Source organism: Rousettus aegyptiacus, unplaced genomic scaffold (genome assembly GCF_014176215.1).
Source record: "Rousettus aegyptiacus isolate mRouAeg1 unplaced genomic scaffold, mRouAeg1.p scaffold_m13_p_1, whole genome shotgun sequence".
NCBI classification, from domain to species: Eukaryota; Metazoa; Chordata; class Mammalia; order Chiroptera; family Pteropodidae; genus Rousettus; species Rousettus aegyptiacus.
In genome coordinates this window covers 163,904,238-163,926,456 of record NW_023416284.1, presented here as the reverse complement: position 1 = coordinate 163,926,456, position 22,219 = coordinate 163,904,238, and the positions used below count along the sequence as shown (strand labels likewise).

At 37.2% G+C, this 22,219-nt stretch overlaps 1 protein-coding gene and 1 pseudogene across 3 annotated transcripts in view; both read right to left on the bottom strand.

The window, feature by feature from the left end:
• The window catches only part of PDE7B (phosphodiesterase 7B), a 276,538-nt gene that overhangs the window by 119,837 nt on the left and 134,482 nt on the right, over positions 1-22,219 (bottom strand). Inside the window, exon 1 of one of the 3 annotated variants that reach the window (XM_016165846.2) lies at positions 10,155-10,748. The exons of the other annotated variants lie outside the window; for them this stretch is intronic. Within the exon in view, the coding sequence (XP_016021332.1) occupies positions 10,155-10,392 (238 nt within the window). The 5' untranslated portion in view covers positions 10,393-10,748. Of the gene's footprint in view, positions 1-10,154; positions 10,749-22,219 lie in introns of those variants that run through there. 3 annotated transcript variants of the gene reach the window in all.
• On the bottom strand, positions 16,792-16,910 carry LOC118605387 (annotated as a pseudogene).

Sequence of the window (22,219 nt, the reverse complement as noted above, 5' to 3'; positions counted from 1 at the left end):
CTTACAAAGGTAGATGAGACCCTTGGTAATCTAACCCCAGCCTATCTTTCTAGCTTATCTCTAGACTTCCTCTTGATGTACTTCATATCCTATGATTTGGCATCCCTCAGAACTTCTTGAAATTTGTCCCACTGTTTCTTCTTCCCAGTGTCTTCTATCTCTTTTTCATTTGGAGAAATGTAACTTACCTGAAATGGTACCTTAAAAATCACCTCCTCTCTAAAAACTTAACTTTAACAGTTATTTTACAAACAGAACTAATCACTGCCTTGTGAGTTGGCACAGATTTTGTATATGTACCTCTAGTATAATATATGTCACCTACCTAGCTCACTGTATGTATGAAAGTATGTATGTATGTATGTATGTATGTATGTATGTATGTATATATGATCCTATCTATCTATCTATCTATCTATCTATCTATCTATCTATCTGTCTATCTATCTATCATCATCTATCTGTCTACCCCAATTTTCTTGGTTTATGACTTTATATTTTCTAAGGAACCAGGCAGCGTCTGGAGCGCATAATCATCACTAAATAAACATAGTTGAATAAGCAGTATTGGGCCTTCCTCAAGGTTCTCAAGAGTATTATTTCTATTGTATCTTAAAACATATACCATTCTGCCTTGAGATCAGCGAGTTGTTTATATACCTGTCTTTTTCAACAGGTCATAACTTCTTTCCCTTCCACTTTCTTTCCAGATACAAAGCATAATGCTATGCACTAAACAGGCACTGAAAAAAATAATTATTTAATTGAATTGTCTTGTATGAAAAACCTAAAATTTTGAATTACACATTTATTTCACTTTCTGAATATCTAGAATAAAACACCAGTAAATGTGGGTCTTAATATATTCTATTTCCAAGTTGGAAATAAATCTCTATTCAGTTGATATTTTGTAGTAGAAGATGCTAAATACTTGTATGTAATATTAAAACATTATTTCCCATTCTTTTACCTCCTAGAGTGTTTCTTATTATATTTGGAGCATTTGTGACACCTACAATTTTTTTTTCAAAACAAAATTTGTTTTAATCCAATTTTATCTATTCATATTCTACAGTGGTTATCACCAAATCAAACAATAGGGTAATTAGAACTAACGAGGGTAGAAAAAATTTACTTTTGAGTTTATAAATCTGGTGAACTCACAGTTCTTGATTTTATAGACCAATTTAATTGACAAGGAAATAATTTCTTTTGTTCTACTATGGAATTAGGAACTGATCCAAGAAAAGCAGTGTGGAGCTCAACTAATATTCAAAAGAGATAACAAGGGCAAAAAGGTAGGTGTATCTAAACCTCAAATGAATTATAGAGAGGAGGACAGGGAGGGAGACAGCAGTTTCTCCATATCAGCCACCATGCAAGAAGCCATACCAATTCCTGCCAAAACCCTAGAAGAAAATAATGATTCTTATTAACAGTGCTGGCACTCCCACTTCTCCCAATGTCTCTCACTCTAAATCCTCCCAGAGGGCCAGAGTGCAGAGAAAAAGAACCCTCAGAAATTTCACATTCAATTAGCACATTCGAGCAATGAAAATGTATCAGATTTGACCAGAGTACAATGCATTGTATGATTATGATGACAATTCCAATTTGTATTAGACATAAAACCTGAGCTTTCATTGTGGAAACTGATTATAAAGGTATGATTTGTACACATCCTGTTTCATGCATTATAGTCATTCAGTTGAACTTTTCATTGTCAAAGTCCTGAGATGGTTGCTGAAATGCATGTGTATATTTTAAGACACACAGAGAGAAGTGACAGAAAGGGTAGAATAATTTGGCTCAGCATATTCATGAGAATATAATGAAAATAAATAACATTGAATCTGCAGCACTCAGGTACAGGACCCAGCACCTGGCAGCTCCAACAGTGTATAATGAAGATAATGCTTTTTGAAATCTATACATGTACTTTTTCCTTTTGTACTCTCTTGTGTGTATTTTCCCTTTTAGTTCCACCAGAGGCATCCATTAGGGATGATTAGGAATGCCAACAGCAAGAATAAAAAGAGAAAGAGAAAGAGAAAGTCAATATTCATCATTTGATCTTTATAGTAAGAGGATTTTTGTTTGTTTGGTTTGTTTGTTGGTTTTTGTGTGTGATATTTCTATAGAACAATAAACTTGAAAACTGGTCCTTGTGGAAAGACAAAAGTATGATCGACATTCTTTTAATTAAATTCCACTAACATTAAGAGTTAAGACCATAGGCACAGTTCCTTCTTCCACACCGAGGCTTCCTTCTCCTGGGAGGGAGAAAGTGGCACAGGATAAGGCCATCTATTCCTGACACCCTGGGAATTGTAAGGAAAGGAGTCCAAGACAGAACCCAGTAGCCGATGAAAACAGCTTTGCTTCCCTATCTCAGTTTGGCATTTTGTGTTTCATGCAGTAGAAATGTTCAGATAGGTGTGTGGGAGCCCAAGACACATGTGCACCCAGATACAATGTTGGAGAGGAGCAAGGGGAGGGAGAGTACCCAAAAGAAGTAATTTAATCTGTAAGAAGCTGACCACCATCTTATTAATTAGCAAGTACTAATTTTCTTATCTCCCATTAGGGTAGGCACAAGAGGAAGGCTTAATTCGTTGAAGAAGAGAAATAGGCTGCATTTAATTGCACATTTGAGTGTGGAAAGTTAATATCGTTTTTTTTACAAATATTTTCAACAATGACTGTTTCCTCTTCATTTCTATATATTTTTAATTACACTTCTTATACTTAAATTAAGTTTCTTTGTAATGACCCTACCTCACTTCCTTCCCCTCGTTGCTCTATGCTTGTCTTTTTATCCGTCCCTTTCTCTTCTCTTTCTGAATGATTTTTTTTTCCAGCAAATTCTATCTACCTTTTTGAATGATATGTTTGTCACAGATCCTCTAAACAATACGTCTTTGGTGCTTCAGAAGTGCTCATCAAGTCTATAGATTTATGTAGGATATTTGGGTGTCATCCAAAAAGATATAGAAAAGGAAGCAAAAAAGATAATCTTGTGCTTTGGCTTTAAGTCCAGAGATTGGGGAACATTTGAGGATTCAATGGGAAATGTTCTAATGATTGCATTATATGTGACATTTCTTTTTCAATACCTTTATTAAAGCTTACACTCATTTTCATTATATATCTCGCATTGATTTTATTTTACAAACTTCTGGCTTTTTCACCTTTTAATTTCTACTACCAAGTGCAAACAACTGCTGCTCAATCTCTCTTAACATTTGTCCTTTGCTCTCTAGGGATTTTATTTTCCTGTATTACATTTGGCCCCTCGAACTCACATTTAAGGTCACATACAATTAAACCTTGCTTTGTCTTTGTCCCTTATACTTTCTAATTGCACACAAGGCCAGTTTTTAAGGTTTATCTTCTTACTAATGATAGAGACCAAGATCTACAGGCTTCTTTTTTTTTAGTATGTTCTCAGCACTTGTTTGAGAGCCAGTGAAATAACAAAATATTCAGAACATGGGATTGATTTACAATCTATAAAATATCATGTCATGTGGAATTTTAATGTGAGAAGTATTCTGAAGGAAAGGTCTTTGATAATTTTGTAGTTTGGGGAAATTTAAGGTAAGTACAAAGGTATAAAACTGGTCTTCTGGGGGTGGTCTCTTAGCATTTTAGAGATTAAAGTCGGTTCTAAAGAGAAATTTATAGAAAGGCAGAGAGATAAATAGAAAATAAAAGAATAAGGTCACACTGTGTGTGCATCTAGGCTAGGACATTGTATTAAATCGTAAGTACTTTGAACTTTGCTTATGGTTTTGATGTGATGTATATACCTACTATGTACTATGAAGTGTATTGATAATCAAAGAGTGAAAAAAGTCAGATAGTAAAAATGAGGACACACTTTCAGATTCTTTTATGAGTTCAGTAAAAAATAACTTTGTGTATTTGGTCTTTAATAATAAAGCTTCCAATGCTTTCCTTTTTAGAAATTAATCAGATGCAAAAGTCAATGCCTTGCTGTCCAGTTAAACCAGTCTTGTTAAAGAAAAAAAAAAAAGGGGAAAAGAAACGGTTTCCAGGCAAAGAGCAGAGGACATGGAAATAACATCCCCCATTCAGCTCCATCCCCTCAAAAGCTCATTTGTAGGACCGGGTAAACACACACCTTCCGCATTCTATTTTTAAAATTACGTTGAGAAATATACAGACTGTTATCTGTAAAAGAAGCAACTTTTGAAACTTCGGTTGATGTAAAATGTGCCAAGATGCATGAACAGAGCAATTATTTTAAAAGTATATAAAAGCAGGCATAATTTATATGCAATCTGCACTAAAATTTTATAATTATCAGTAAATTGTAACTTCTCTATATGGAGAACTGTCTCATATTAGTTTTGCACGTACTTTATACCTTTTTAATGGTTCTGAAATTTACTCTTGTGTATTCTTTTCTGTTATTTTAAGAAATATAGTGACTAATCCTGATCTTCTGACAGAATATAAGTTTAAAAACGATTCCATTAAAAGGAATAACTAGGATTCACAATTCTTGAGTAATCTGTGCCTAGAAAAAAAAAAAAAGCTCATTCATGCATTTAATGGTGACTTGTAAGCTATTTTATTCTTTTTGATAATTTCCTTTTTTTTTACTTATCAAAGTGTATTGAGTGGCTGACATGTGAAAGATGCTAGGGAGAACACAAAGAGAATAGAATGTTCTCTGAGTTCTCAAAGAGCTGAAAGTCTAGGAGAGGAGGAAGAAAATGTACATTAATCATAATAAAATAAAGTGATTTGCTTGTGAAATAAACACAAAAGAAAGTTCTGTGAGATTTCAGAAGAGAAAGACATACTTTTTTCTTCAATAATCTCAGAAAGGCTTTGTGCAGGGAATGGCATCTAAGTGGAGTTTAAGGAATAACAGAAGTTGGGAACATGGAGGGAAGTCGTTTTCAGCACTGAGAACAATGAATGAGCAGAAAGCAAGTAGGAAGCTGTGAGATGCTTGTCCTGTCTGGGTGCAGTATAAATGCTTACAGGGCAGTAATGACAAATAAATGGGAAAAGTGAGCTTCTTCCAGAGAGTGGAGAGCTTTGGATACAGGATGAAAGAATTTGGATTTTCTCTCCAGACAAAGGAAAATTATTGAAGGATTTTGAAGAGGGGCAAGACATATTCTGATTTCTTTTTTGATGCTATTTATTTAAATCACAGAGTAGAAAGGAGAGGAGTAAAAATAGTACAGTTGGAGGCTACTGCAAAATTTTAGACCAAATAATGAGGTTAGGGGAAAGGCCACATAATTGAATGAAAGAAGGCAATAAGTTTGCTCAGCTTTACACAGTTTAGTAATAGAGAGGCAGGATTTAAAAATTTTAAAAACTCAACATTGCAACAACACTCTGGTACTCTTAACCATTCTTATGTACTTAGAATCAATTGGAATTAGAGAACTGGAGAGAGCAGTTTTGAACTTAGGCTTCTGTAGGGGTGATGTCATTTATGAAAACAAGAAAGGTAAAGAAAAAGGTTTGGTTCAAGGTGAGATGACATGTTTTAGTTTTGACTCAATTTTGTATGCACATTTAAGGATAGATTAAATGTCAATGATTATTATCCAGTACAGTGACAGATTGAATGCAGGCTCACATCTACAAGAAGTAGTTTCAGAAAATTGTTATGAATTAAAGTCAAGTTATCTGCTGTTAGGACTAATTCATTCTTTAATCATAGCAATTTGTTTTACTTTGAATGAAATCATTAATATCAATGAACATTTGAAAGTGCTTTAATTTTTATAATTCTATTTCACCGATATTTAAATTTCACATTTTATAGCCAATACTTTCAGTCGACATAGAGGTTTAAACTGTCAAGTGCTAGTTTTCACACTGACGTTGTAGATGAAACCCTGATTCATGAATTCAAGATTGTTCTTCTCTCATCAAGCCTTTGATTCATCTCTGACTCCCTGGTATACATTAAGCACCCAATAAGTGCTCTTTGAATTATAATGATCAAAGTGTTCAGTCTTTAACATATTTAATTTATACCATGCTTGATACCTGAGATGTTTTAACATAGCAGTTTAAATGTCAATTTGAATTGTAGAATTCAAAATTGGGGAATTCTTTTGGAGATTTCTCTCAACTGAAGCCGTTTGATTTTCAAGGCTGAGTATAAAGCAAATTTCTGATATCTATATTCTCTTTGAAATGTAGGACAAGTACAATAGCTATGGGAAAAATAAATAAAATTTTTTGAGGGAATTGTGTGTTTTTCTATTTTTCTGAACCAAAGGCTGTTGAAATGGGAATAAGCTTAATAAATAAACTATAATGTAAAATTTAGAATAGGAACACCAAAATGAAAGGTAAGTTCCACATCAGTTTGCAGTTATTTGGTTGAATTTCAAAACCAAATTATTAATTCAACTAAGAACAGGTCCTGCTAGGAGACATCTAGTCTTACACAGATTGCTGACTGGAATCACAAGTAAAATAATATTTGCACTCACAGTTTTTGAGAAACTGCCTATTTATTTCCCATCTTTCTTTTCTTTTCCCACTCCCCAACCTCTGGGCAAGCTCTTACGACCAATGCTTTAAAGGTTATTCTATTAATAATAGATGGGATCTTTCTCTGGGCCTCCCCAACACTTGACGTTTGTATCTAAAACTAAAACCCAAAAAATAAATAGAAAAATGTAAATGAAGTATAATTTTTTGACTTATTTTTTTATGATAATATTATTCTCCTGGTTTGGCCAACATTTATATTATGAGTTCTTATGTTTGCCCATCTACATATAATCAATAAAGCCATGTCTTGGTTTAAATTTAAATTACCCAGCACATGCCCAAATTATGTAAGATCTGTGGACCAGCATTGGGCGATTGAGATCCTGGTCTGGTTCTGTCTCAGAGTCGATGTGTGACCCAGGACAAGTTATTCAGTCTCTCTAAATTATTCACTTGATATAGTGTTAACTAGATAATTAGATCATCCTGCATTTGCTTCATAAAGGGAAAATGATATGAGTATTAATAAAATCGGATAATTAGGTACGATTCAATGATGCTCTGACTTCGGGCATACTGAGTGATAACTTCCTGAGCCTCTCTCTAGGGTGAGCAGAGCCTCGGCCAGTGCCCAGATGCACACACCCTGACACGTGCATGTGACGAGCCCCATTTCCTCCTGTCATTCCCCATGCCTTCCCCCAGCCTTTTGGTTTGAATAGTCACTAACAGCCTCCAGTTACTACCCATCTGAAGATGATAGGATGATTCACCTGTGTTACTTCCTCTCTAACACCTTCTCATTCTCGTCAGGGCACACTATTCCATTCTGCCTTCCATCACTCACAATTTGTTGTATTTCATCTTCAAAACTCATGAATACACATTTATGCTTTTACTTTCCCACAAATCCTTTTGCTCTCCCCTTTTATTACTTAAGCAAAATTTCAGAACACTTTTCTATTTCACTGGTGAGAAACAAAGTTCCAGTCTTGTTAGGAATTATGAGTAAAAATAACAGTGCCGTTCATTAAGGAAAAGAAGAGCTGGGACTTTCAAGGGTAAGTTCAACTTAACAAGAAACGGTGACATCCATCTCTAAGGTTCTCTAGACTGTTCTAATCAAAAATCTGCAATTTCGCATTTTTTAAAAATGTAAATCTATTATCTGTTATCACTATTTGTCAAAATATATATAGAATATCACAGGATTTAATTTTTCTGTTTTTAGTTACTAGCATGGTAAAAATATTGTGTGCTATAAATGTAATGTGTTAAGTTGCTATGGGTGAAGATAGTAAAGAGGAGGGAATGAACGTCTATGGGGGAAGATGAGGCAGGAGTGGAGATCACTACAAAGAAAAAAGGATGCTTAAACTGGACTCTGTAGTTTGAACAGAACATTTCCAGTTGGCTGAGTCAAAGAAAGATCTTCTAAGCATAAGGCAAGGTTCACAGGCAGTGCGCCACTTGTTGTATTTGAAGAAGAATAAGTGGTTTAGTATCATTGAAAAAGAAATTGTTTGGTGTTCTGAGGCAAGGGAGAGATGAGATGAGATGAGAGAACGAGATCCATTGGGTCTGGCGGTTTTTTCTGAGGAGCCTTCTACCATAAACCCCCGTACACAAACTGAAAATGGCTTAAACTATCACTTTCTAAAAATGGGAAAATGTCAGATTTTTTGGAAATATTTTACAAGTGTTCCTGAGGCCGTCAGGCTATTACAATGAGAACTGTACTGACACAGTTGAAGAGCACCTGATGTGAAGAGGAAGTGCAGTATCGGTATCAAGATGAGAGAGGAAGTAAGAGACAATTTGGAAAGTGAAGCAACTTGTCTTTAGGGGTTCATCATATGGCTTCATGGGCTTTATGCTCGTGATAGAACACATGAGCCCCTCAGCTCCCTGAGAATGGGAAGGCAGGGGAGGAAGAAGAAGAGGCAAGCAGAAAGCCTTTGAGGAGGTGTTGAGATGGAGCCAGCTTGGGAGCCGGTGTGGCCTCTGAGACATGTTCCATTGAAAATGAGGCAGTGGTCCAGGGGCATTTAAGATTCAACTAGCTCAACCTTATAATGTCCAGAAAATTGTACCTTTTAAGTGATAAAAAGTTACAGGAGTTCTGTTTTCTCTCTGTAGTATTGCTTTTTCAGGAATTAGACACCCACCGACATATAATATAAATAATAATATACATCTATCCCCACAGACATGCTAACATCTGCTGAATTGGGTAGTTTTATCAAAGGTATAATTTGAAATATACATCTTAATTATTTAATATACTGAAACAAACCAAGAGTGGTAACAGCTAAAGTGTCATAGTTAAGTTTTCTGCCCAGGTGGGTTTTTCCATTTTTCTTGTACTACTCACACAGAATTGGGGATGACTTTAGAATTACCTCATGTCTTCTGACCGAGACCATTTCTCTGGGCATCCATCTCCCAATTGCCACATAAACCTCAGCCCTTTAGCTTTCTTTCTCTTTCTTAAGTACTCATTGTTTACTAGAGATTAACACTGTGATGTCTTTCTTTCAAATCTTTTTTTCCCTAGAGCTTTAATTTTTAGTAAGATTCTTTTTAGATTAATAGGCAACTTAAAAAAAATTCTGCATAAATTATTAAAAACAAAATTAGTTAAGTTTCGATTTCCTAGTTTCTTTCCATGAGAAAGAGAGAGGTACTTTTTTTGTCTATCTTTTCCATCTCGTCCCCCATCTCTAACCACCCATGGTATGTCAAGGCTAGCCAAGATTTCAAATGTATAAATACACGTTCATATCCCTTCTTCTAAAGTGAACTACCACTTCCCAAATATCTACCAATATATTCCCCAAGGAAGAAAGCACCCTGCAGCTGGTTATGCATTCTGAGTTTATGGTGTTGTCAGAGCCCCTGGGGACTCTTCACAGAGCTCCTAGATACTTCTATGGTTGCAATGCCCACTGTCAGAAACAGCAAAGTTCTCCACAACTGTCCCAAACACAGCGTTCTTATAACATACAAAGCCCTAATGCATCATTTCCACATTTGTGAGTGAGTTGATTTTTCCTAACATCGCAATGAGGGAATCTGTATTATTGACACTTGTCAAAAGGAGAAACTGAGGCAAGGAAGTTTACCAAATTGCCTATGACATAAAAAGCTTCCAAGCCAAACTCAGTCCTGGGATTATTTACATACGCTGTAGTTTCATAGTTTAAGATTGGAAAATATATTTTACTTTATATAAAGCATTACAAAAAAACAACCCAAGAATATTCTCTCGGAGATAACTCTGACTTGTCTACAAGAAAATACAGAGGCAAGATGGACAGTAAAGAGCCTTAATTCCACCCCCACCTTTTAGGGCCTGAAACTCAGGAAATTTCACTTTTTAAAGCCACAGGGCAAGAGAGTGGCAAGCTGAGCCCGAGACCCTGGTTTCTTGATTTATAGGCTGTTAAGGCTCCTCCTACTACATCACTCTTAATGTTAAGACACATTTCTACAATAGAGCAAATAATCATTAATCATAGCCCTGAGACCCTCTGCTGCACAGTTTGTATTGCTTCCTTTTCCCATTTTTACAGCTTCTACTCTCCGAAAAGGGGACTGAAAGTCATCAGACTGGCTCTGTTACCTTTCACACCTCACAGTCAATTTACCTGGAAAGCTGTGGAGAGCATCTTCGTTCTCCAGAATGCCTCTCTGTTTGGTCGCCTGCAGTTCACTTTTGGATTTCCAAACCAGCTTGACCATCCTGATCATCTCTGGCAAGTCCCAGGGCAGCGGCCCCTGCTGGCACCCCGGCCGGCTGCCCAGGGAGGAGGGCAGCACACCTTCTGGGGCTGTCCACCTTCTGCCTAGCTCTGCTGAGTGGAAATAGCGCTCTAGCACAGGCATTCTGCCCTGCTCCCCAGAACAGGAGGTAGGGCTGCTATTGCTGCAGCAGCGGCTGCTGCTGCTAGAGGTGAAAGTCTTCCCAGGCAGTGGAAGGCGAACCCCCGTGAAATCCTCTCCAGCTTTGGAAAGGCAAGCCTCCTCCAGCCTGGCACAGTCACTCTGTCCCTCCCGTCCCTCCACAAACACTGACGACGAGAGCGATTTACTTCCCAAGGTTTCTCACTGGTGAGAACTGTTACTGTACTCCTTCCTTAGAGATAGAATGCAGTTTTTTTTTTTTTTTTTTCCTTCTCTCTCAGGCACTGACTTCACAGCACTTAATTAATCCCAGGCTACTGCTGGAACGACAGCAGGGGGGGGGGGCGGGGGGGAAGCCATCGAGGTTTTAGCATTTGCTTTTCCTCTTCTGATTTATTTGTTCTCAATTCTCTTATGGTGCTTGTCAAAGTTTGTTGAGTGGCTTGTTTAGCTATTAAGGACTTCAGGCAAAGAAGTGGGTTCCCCTTTGCCAGCTTCTAGAGGGGTCCTCCAGAGGCCAGTTATCTGTAGGTGTCAGGTAAGGAGTCACCCCCGTGGTGCAGGAAACCTAGAAGCTTCCCTGGCTCCAGCCTCGCAAGCCTCAAGGAGCTCTCAGGAAACGGGAAGCTGAGCACCCGCAGAACCAATTTGCAGCTGCTTCTCTCTGGAAGGTCTGGCTGGGGGCCACCTTGCCGGTCCACTCCGGTCAGCACCGGGATGCGGTTATTCAGAAGGCTCTTGGATTGATCCTTCGCAGCACAGTTCACAGACGCCTTTCTTCCACGCCCCTCCCCCTGTGCTGTCATTCGGTTCTCAGCAAACCTAACTGGGTTTTGGCCTATTAGTCAAATCCTTTTGTGACCTCAGCTTCCCTTCGGTTGGAAGGAAAATAACACCGAATCACATTCTGAAGTTAACTCTGAAAGAAGCGATTTAGGGAAGCGTCGAGATCCTCATGCGTACGTGCAGTGGGTTGCATAGCCTGGGCACCCAGCTTGGGATTGTTAAAAACCCATTCCAAAGGAAAGTATTAATAATTTTCAAGGATATTCGTAGAGACATAAGTGGCAGTAAAAGAAAGGGGAAAAAGGTGTTGAAGATTCACCTTCCAGAGACAGAACACTTGATATTTGGGCCACTAACTGCTGTGCCCCCACCTGAGAGTAGTTCAGTTGAGGACAGTCATGGATCACGTGTCTTGGGTCCCCTGGCTCAGAGACCAAGGCGCTAACCCTGGAAGTCAGAATCCATACAACAAAGAGGATGCCTCCCCCTTCCCCCCGTAGCTTGTGTGAAAAGCCCTGGACATAAATGAAAGTGGGGTGGTACTGTATTTGACACTTTTGCCAGCAAATTGGGTTTGTAGAGACAATTCGAACTGAACATTCATGAGGCTAGCTCCTGTCTTCCTGGAGGCCATCACAACAATCCTGTCTTTCTCTCCTCTTCATATCTCTGCATTGCAAAATGCTTTATTTTGCTTGGCATTTTGTTTTGCTAAATGTATGATCTGTTGCTCCTGTTCTATATTTCTGTCAGGGCTGGTTTATCACACAATCATTTGATGTTTCTTTAAGGGAAAAAAAAGAGGAGACTTTGGGGAGAGGAGAAAGACCAGGTGTGTTTTATTTTCTCTGCCCTCACTTCATTTTTTAAAAGTTAAAACCAGCAAAGGCTACTGTCATTTGGTTGTTATTATTATTCCTCTAAACCCACGGTTGATAAGTTTAGTTTTCCACACTGAATTAAGTGCCTTTTTTTTTTTTTTCTAGATGGAAAAGAACGCTGGTGGATTTACTCTTTTTCCTAATAGATAAATAGGGATCAACATCCTTCGAGGGAATAAGACAGCAATAAAAGACTTTGGAAACACTACTGCTTATGAATTCCATTACTAAAATATTGATCAGATCACACTTCCTATAACAACCAGATATTCAGACAACCAATTAGGGAATAATCAGTGATCCACTCTTGAGAAAGGTGTGCCTTTTTTTCAAATTTCCCTCTTTGTTAAGAGTCCAAAGCCTCGGTCTGACACTTCAATCACTTCTGACAGCTCTGCCAGTTATCTTACCCTTCCATCAGACTGGGAGCATTAAAGCTCTCTAGAATTGAAACACTTTTGTTTAAGAGGCACATGTAGGCTGTTGCACTCGATTAGCATATTTCCTGAATAATGTCTTAAACTCACTTCTCAGTCACAAACTTCCTTGACATAACAACTGAAGAGTTTCCTAAGTGTTTGACTATTTTTATTTTTGTTCAGTTATTTTGCAATAGTACTTAGCATCAGGATATCCTGACCCTTGGAACAAAGGGGTTAAGAACAAAGCAAACAAATATATGATATAATATGTCACATACACTTGCATATTAAGAATACAACTTTTCATTACATATCTCTCCAAGGATGACATTTTTTAAAATCCAAAGGTACAGTTTCTACTATATTCTCTATATTGTTTTACATACTTTCTTGTAAAAATATCTTAGAGAAGTTACAAAATATTGGATCATTGAACATGAATATTTCCTAGTGGAGATTAGTTGGGTCAAGCAAAGACCATCTCAAATTTCTGTTCCCAAGGAGAAATTTACTTCATTTGAAGGTTCGAAAACTGAAAATGTTGCACGATTTAAAAAATTTCTCCCCAATATGGGATTCTCTTCATCCCAGGGTAGATGTGCAAAAATACCACAAGAAAGGTCATTCTTATGATATTTCTGGCTCACATAGAAACAGGAAGTACAGGAAATCTTGTGAGAAAGCTTGGCTCAGGAGATTTTTGGCTCAGCTACAGGCTCAGGAGATTGGGACAAACTGACAAGGTGCTAGCATTTGTTGGACTCAAATGACTAAACCTCACAAATTCTCTAAAAGGCAGTTTTGTTACATTTCATAACTAGCATCTCACAGGCTGTGATCTTTGTCTTTCAGAGAGTTACTTTAGAAGAATATGTCTGTAAACCTATGATTTTAACTTTACTCAGTGGGCATCATTCACCTTGAGACAGTATCTGTCTGCAGCCATAAGTTTGAGTCACTGTGGATGGGAAAAGGGACAGGGAGGAGGTTCTGTACCCAGAGGGGTCATGGAGCAAAGAGGTCTCACCTATGTGACATGTAAGTAGTCTTACAAATGTTAATATCCATAATTAATAGGCTACAGATAGGAATTTTAAGATAGACTCAAAAATAACCTTATTTCCACCCCCCCCACCACCCCCGCCCCCCAGCATTGCAGGTCAACCTAACATCACATTAAGAGGAAAATAGAATAGTTCTTATGTAAAAGAAATGTAATGAGAAATAACAAATCTTGTAGACTTATGGATACTACAGTCACGAGGCAGATAAGTCTTTATCATATCTGACTGAAAAAATAAAATATTTATAATATTAACTACTTCTAATCATTCTAGAGAATCTATATTTAAAAAATAGAAGCTTAGAAACATAGACTTGTTTCAATTTTCTATTGTATTTTGAGTCTATCAATAGATTTTCACAAAATGTCATTTTAATGAAAGTCACGAATATTTTGAAAGTACTTTATACTGTTACTAACTCCCATCCCTCTTCCATCTTTGAAGAAAATTTTCAAACTATTGAGGAAGTTTATTCATTTCATCCTGGCCATTCCTGTCCATCAGTTCAAAGATGGATGTGCAAACACACACACACATGTACACTTATGACCATCCTGGTTGCACAAATGCAATGCAAATGAAATTCAAAATGAGCAAGAAAGGAAAATCAGGTCTTTCAACTTTGTTTAATGTAGTCTAAGTAGAAGAAGCTCAAACAATTTACAATGTTCTTCAGAAGAAATAGAAATGTAATAACTTTGGCCTTAACTAATCTCAAGGAACAATGCCAGCAAGCAGCAAAAGAGACTTGGTCTATAGACCTACCATACAAGGCAGTACATATTTCCACTGTCACGTGGAAAGGGAGGAGAGTGGGTGGGACAAGATGAGGAAAGATGAGGTGGGGGAAGTGGCAGGGGTTGAGCTGACAGATTTATAGTCTGATTTTACAACAGATGTCTTAACTACAACCAATCATTTTCTTATTCACACTGCAAATATGTATTAACGGTGAGAGCAATAGCAGAATTGAGAACCTCTTTGCCAGCCTCTGGGTCTTTTTTCAGGCACTGGGGACCGGCCTGGCCTCCCCCATTTACAGTCTGGTTTTCAGTGAGTTATTGCATCTTCTATTACTTTTCTTTGTGTATTTAAAGAGAGAAACCAGGGTTTTAGCTGGCATGAAACCTCTGTCCTGGCTCTCACATATCTTATCTAATGTTAAGTTTACTGTCTCTGACAGTTAATCCACAACAAACAAGTTCAATAAGACAGAGGTTGAGAACAAAATGGCCTGAACACTGAATTTTCTCCACTTTGCTCCCCCTTCCTGCTAATGAAAACCCATACATAAAAAAAGGACATCATTGCATGGTGAAAAATAAACAAAGCAAAGCAAAACGAAACCAAGGAACCAACCACCCCAAAACATCCCCCCTCAAACCTTTGCTATTTCCTCCATTAATGAACACCTGATGCTTTGCTATGTGAAGATGGGACCCTCTGGCAAAAACCTTTCTCATGTTTTATAACTTATTTCTGACTGTGAAATATTGTAAGTAGCAATAATTTTTATAATTTTGTATTTGGGCGTGTCAACTTCTGAAAAAAAAATAGCTACAACATTCTATTAAGAGGAATGAAATCTCCAAAGTAGCCTTCTAAGAATACTTATCTTTGGGCTATAAAAACTGAACTCACCACTGAGCTTTGTCTCAAAATTAGTGAATTATTTTTAAACAGGTATGATGACAATCACTATACCTATCACACCAGGATCTTATGAAAATAAAATAAGAATAAATTATGGGTTATTTATAAACTGTAATATGCTTTAAAAGTTTTTAAATGACTATTTTTAAGCTATTAGAAATCATAATTTATAACTTATCTAAACTCAAATTTTGTGTATACTTTTCCTAAGATCTATTAGAAAGCTGAAAAATTGAAACCCTTCATCCTTGAAGTAGGTCCTACTTTGAATATCCGTGGTCTCCATGGGAATGCAGAAGTAAAGAGAATCAAAGACAGAGATATTACAGAGAGAAAGAGTATTGGAGAGTGGCCCAATGGTATTTAATGGGCCACTCTCCAATAGGTGGGGTAAGGTAAGACAAACGACTGAAGTGTGAATGAGAGCAGATGAGCAGATAGATAAAACATGTGTTTAAAGAAGTGGCTTGATAGGATAAATATTTATTGCAACTGTGTTTTGGAGGTGTGAAAACAGCCCATGAATCATATCTAAGGTGTAAGCCCAGAATCTTTACTGTGAGTTATTTAGTGCTTTGGTTAATACTGTATAGGTTCCTTTGATTGGGAATTTTAATTCCAGTCCACAGTGACTAGTGGGTTATGTTTCATGTTCATGAGCTGTACAGTGCCGTGTCATATGCTATATAGTGAATATGTGAACTCATTTCTCTAGACGAACTACTGCGGGCTTCCATTTTTTTTTGCTTGAGGGAGTCTGTATTCCTCAAATATTCATATAATTTCTATTGTTTCTAGGTGATCTCCACTTGATGTGTTTTTAAAAGAAGTGTAGTATGTAAAACCAATTACAATGTTTAGAAAGTGTCCTACAGTCTGAAATATGTTTCTGCTTTGTGTGTGTGTGTGTAAGAGTGAGATATGTTAAGTTCTGGAAGTTCTCAAGAATTAGGCCAGGATGAAAAGACCTCATGGAGGCTGGAGGGGAGATTTTCCAGACATCCTCAAAAAGTGCTGGGAAATGTCTGTGTGAAGTTTTTTACTCTTAATATAATCAAAATAAACTGGACCACTAATAAGATATAAAAAGATTATCAATATAAAGGACATAAAAGAAAAATGAGAAGATGCTAAGGAACGAAACCTTCCAACAGGACCTGTTTTTTCCCCTGGTATTCATTTACATTTATGTTTATGGAGTTCAGGGTCAGTTCGGAAGAAAGAAATTTCAAATGCTACATGTGTGGGGAGTGTAGTCTTATTGCCTCTTCAAAGTATTCTTTATTTTCCTTTCTTTCTTTCTTTCTTTCTTTTACTTTTTACCTCCTGGTGATTATGAATTATGTAAAATCTCTATGCCTAAAGGTGTCTCTCAAATGCTATTCTAGAGCAACGCTTCTCAGTGTTAGTGTGTGTACAAATCACCTAGAGAGTCCATTGGGCAGGTCTGGTTGGGAACCTGAGACTCTGCATTTCTTCTTTTATTTATTTATTTGTATTTTTTAGGCAAGGCAACCCTTGGTTGACCTCACAGATTTCAAGGACCTTGTCAGCTTACAATCCCTTATTGTTTTACACCTACAGCACTTGGTCTTCCTAGATGGTCTCCCATCCAAGGACTAACCAGGCTTGACCCTACTTAGCTTCCAAGATCAGATGAAATCAGGCTTGTTCAGGGTGACATGGCCATAGACTCTACATTTCAATTAAACTCCCTGAAATGACAAGGTTGTTGTTGGTGGACCATGCTCTGAGGAGTTGTTAAAATTATGCTATATATATATTAAGAGCAAAACTAGAGGAGGACCATTTGTCAGATATTTTCTGTTTCTTCCATATTAGTTGTTATGAAAATGCAGTGAACATTCTAATCTTTATAGATACACATATCGGGACTGTTGAAAACAATCAATACTGGCTCAGATAAAATACTCTCAACTGAAAATAAGCAACTAGAGCCACATGTAAGGGCAAGGGTTTTGTCCAGGGACTTTCATGACATTGAACCACTGCTTAGCTCTCAAACTTGAAGTGTCATTTATTTATTTTTTTCCCTTATGAATTAACACTAAGATAAGGTTGAATATCAAATATAAGCTCCTGTGATGAATAATGTATACAATGGAGTCTTAACTTCAAAACCATATTTTGAAAGTCTTTTTTCACCAAATGTCAAACAAAACTTACTTAGGTCAATTTTTCCATTCCTCCTTCTCTCCAGCATTTTCTTGTACTCCTATTGCTATTTTCAGAATGACTGGAATACAGGCAAGGCTCTCAGTCTTTGATCCCCATCATCACGGATACTCTCATCGAGACCTGCTTCTTCGTTTGATTTATTTAAGTTCTATGTAAAGTGGTGTTTGGATGAAGCCTGGTAATCTTTCCCACTGTAATATTCCAGCCATGAATGAATGGTGACCAGATGATTTCGCAAAGCAAAGATGGAGGGGAAAAAAAGTAGGCATTCATGGTGTTACAGCCAGCAGCCAATGATGCTGCTGACACAGAGAAATGTACTGCAATGTCATCACCTCAGTGAAACACAAAATGAAACACAGAAGATAAATAAAATAAACTGCAGCAGGCTGCACTCTTTATCAGGTATCCCGTGGGATTTGTGCAGCTCCAGACATAGTATTTGTGAGAAAGTGATGCCAGAAGCAAGAGGCATGTGAAATCAACTGGAAGACAAGGGTAGTCAATGGCATGAGGTTAAAACACTACCACATTTATATGATTAAAAATTTGTACAGTTAACTAAATAGGAACGCTTAGAATAAATGGAAGCATCTGCTGGTAATTGGAAACAGTTTGCTGTATTTTTCTTTCTGTTGTCTTTCCTGGTTCCTTCTAAGGCTAAGTGTTTTGTTATGGTTGTAGATAGACACCTATATTTCCTGTCATCCTCAGGAGTAACTAAAAAACAAAGAAAAGAAAGCTGAAATATATTGAACTTAAAAACTTATATAGATCATGGTTATTTTCCAAAATGTTAGACCTTGTTTTCCTCTGTGATGGCGGGAGAATCAAGGGTGAAAAAGTAAAGGTGAAGTTGTTTAATAGGTAGTGTATAACCAATATATAATATACTGTATAGTATGGCACAGGGGTTCTCACTGAACCCCAACCCCAATATTTCGATATGTTGTGTTGCTAGAAGAATAAGAGCATCATTCATTAAGGAAAGAAAGCCTAGCACACTAAAATATTTGACAACATTGATGCTTACCTAAGAACCTCTCCAAAAGATTTTTAGAGTTTCCTTTTGGTAACTTTTGTCTCCATTCAAATTCTAATTAAATTTTGCTTCTTCTATTCCTTAAATGTGGAACAGAGAAGCAGGAGAGTCAGAGTCAGAGTGATGAGATACGAGAAAGATTTGTTGTTTACTTCCTGCTTTGAGGACAGAAGGAGCCCTTGAGCCAAGGAATGAGGGCAGCCACGAAAAGCCAGAAAGGGCAAAAATCAGATTCTCTCTTAGAGCCTCCAGAAAAGAATGCAGACCTGTGGGCACCTTGATTTTGGCTCAGTGGGACTCATTTCAGATTCCTCAGCTCCCAGTCTATAACATAATAAACGTGTTGTTTTAGGCCACTAAGTTTGTGGTAATTTGTTATAGCAGCATTAGGAAACTAATTTATTAATATTGCTTACATTGTCCCCTTTGTTGGGATTTTCTCATTTATCTAATCCAGGAAAATTACCATTTCTTTATGAAGTCTTTGTGCTCCACTTCAAATTGCCTCTTCTATTTAAACAAAGCAACATCTTTTACCCATTTTATTTATCTGTAAGGTAAAGTTACTTATATCACTATTTGCCTTTGATGCTCTGGTTTGTCTTCCAATTCAAATTGCAAGACCATTGCTTCATACTTCCTAGCACAGAATCTTAGTGATGCACCCTTTATTCATTCATTCAATCTGCATTTAGTGAGTAGTTAATAATTTATTAAGTGTCCCATGCTAAGTACTTGATATCTTGTCCTTAGAATTATTTACAAATTTAGTGGAGAGACAGACACATATAGAAATATAAAGCACAGTGAATTATAACGCTATAATATAAAGGTGGACACAGCAGATCTCAATTAGTGTTTGTCATTGACAACAAATTTTTTCATTAAATTTCTTCCATATCTTGACCATTAAGACCATGTCTAGAAATCTATTTAAAACTTAAAAAAAGTATGAATTACGTGATATAGAGTTTGTGCTTAGCTAGGAAAACAGGCATGGTTAATCATATTTTTCATTTGCTGACAGAATTTTTAAAAGTTTAACTAAAGATTTTAAAACTTCAAAAATATTCTCACTGCTCTTCTCAGGTGAGTTGATATTATGTTCCTAGCACATTGATAGCTTAGGAAAAGTTCTTATTCCAAGACTGCAAAGAAGGACAAATCATGCAATGTTAGAGTTTTAAGGGACTTTAGAGATAAATTGAACATTTCAATAGATCTTGTCTTAGTCAACTGAGGCTGCTATAATAAAAGATGAAACACTGGATGGCTTAAATGACAAGAATTCTTTTCTCACATTTCTGGAGTCTGAAAGTCTGAAATCAGGGTGTCAGCATGGTCTGGGTCTGGTCAGGGTCCTCACCATGGGGCAGCCTTCTCACTGTATTCCCTCACATGGTATAGACAGAGCTCAACTCTTTTGAATGGCACTAATCCCATTTATGAGGGCACCGCTCTCCTGTCCCAGTTACCTCCCACAGGCTCTACCTCCAAATACCATCATGTTGGAATTAGGGTTTTAACATATGAATTTGGGAGAACACAAACATTCAGTCTATAGCAGATCATTTTCTAGTTTTCCCAATATGAAGCATTATCCAGACAGACATAAGCCCTGGATTCCTATAGACCTGAGCACATGCGCTTCCTCTGAGTGCTTACATACTAGATACAGAACCGAGCTTTTATATAGAATGTCTTTTTTTATTCTTAAAAGAAGCCAAGTGAGGTAGGTGTTATCGTGACTCTCTATGAAAGTAATCTGCTCATGATTCAGATGCTATCAAGCTTTAGGAGGGCCATTTGAATCGCAGTAGGCTGGTTCTGGAGTACACCCTCTTAGTAGTAGGCTGTACTACCTGTGAGGTTGGAGTGTTGTAGAAAATAGGAGGAACTCTGCTTGTTTCACAGACTATAACTATATTTGCCTGTTATAAATATTTAAGTGAGGCAAATCAGAAGGGAAGAAAGAATAATTATGACATCCCAGCATCTATTGCTATAGCTGCGCTTCATGGCAAGACTACCTCTTGTGTGCCTCAAGCCAAATTCACTACCACCGTGGTAATGACCGTGCCTACCAGATTGACCTTTAGATCTTTGCCACAACCTTCATCCAGGAAGTACTGGAGAAAATCTTGCTCTCTCATCATGACCAGAGGGAAAGAGCATGGTGCACATGAACGTTTTTTAAAAAATTAGATGAATGTCTAGTCTCCCTTCAGTAGTGGGGTGCTTTCTTTAAATTGAAACTATACTCCTAAAATAACTCTATTCCTTATGAAAAGTGACTTGATTTACCAACGCCATCACTTGTGATTGCCATTACAATACACTGGAACTATCCGAGGTAGGGATGAAAGATTATCAGAGTAGTTTCTACGATATTTGAACACAAATACAGCAGCAACTCTGCTGTCTCTGACTTAAATTATTGGGTTTGAAGAACCAGCGAATGTTGATATGGAAATGGTGAATGGAGTCTACTAGATTTATTTAAGACTGGACAGATATTTTCCTTTCGGAACGATTTAGCAAGGCAGCTTGCAATATCACAATGCCAGCTGCATTTGTGCTTTCTAAATAGCTTGGCCAGAAATGGAAAAGAAAAAGAAAAAAAAAAAACACCCAGAAAAGAGCCTTAAGTATTTCTGAGTGTTAAGTAAATAACTTGGGTTACTTTTTGCATGGAAGGCAGTACATGTGGGAAATTCAAATCTGGCCCCCAGCTGATTTCTGTCCTGGGGTAGTAGATCAGAGAAGAAGCTGAGTACAGCCAAGTCTCCAATGGACCAGGCATTTTATGTGTTCTGCCTCTGTTCCTTTCTTTGGCTTTACTTCCTCAAGGTAAATTTGGTTACCTAGTTGTTTATATTCACAGTCCTAGTAGGGAAATGTAGATCTATAAATTTCATATCATTTTATATAGCACTTTCTTTTTGAAAGGCGTTGCACAGTGACAGAAGAGCTTGGCTCTTCAGAAGTGTCCCTAAGGAAAGGAAAGTAAAAACCCTGGGCAAGCCATTCCGACCTTCAAATGCTCAACTACTTTTGACATTCCCCTATTCCTGTCCCCAGTAAAGATTTATTAATAAATTCATTCATTTATTTGAAATAACAGTAAACACTCTAAATCTCTGCCTAATTCCAATTAAGTCTAATTATTCCCCTTGTCCCTTTACTCTTATTAGACACATAATTGATGCCTTGTTTTATTTAGCATTTGTCTTTATGTTCATCAGGCATGTAAATTCTGTATTTCATTATTATGATATTAGATCATAGAAGTACAGGTGGTTATTACTTTGAAAGCTTTCTTAGAGCACCTCCCAAAGTGGTCTAGATTACAATAATGCTGAAATGGCACTATTGTTTTTGTGGTAAAAATATGGAGAGTTCTGTGTGGGGTAGCCACAGCATTTTTGGTAAACCTCAGAAGGGATACTTGGCATTGCAAAATCAAGTGCTCTTCTTGACCTAAACCATATACTGGTTTTTCTTGAAATTACTGAAGGGTTAGAACTTTTCTCCATTAACATGGTTGGTAAAGTCACGTTTTCCCCCAAGAGCACAAACGTGCAAATAAAAAAGACTGGTTATAGAAATCCATGTGAGGTTCCATTTGAGATTTACCTAGTTGTACCTTTCTTATCTCTTACCTGTTGATCAAAGATGCCTTGCACTTATTTTCTTCAAGTTGGCATTTCTTGCATGTGGGGGATTTCCTTTAGAATTTTTGGAGACAGAGTTTTCAGAAAC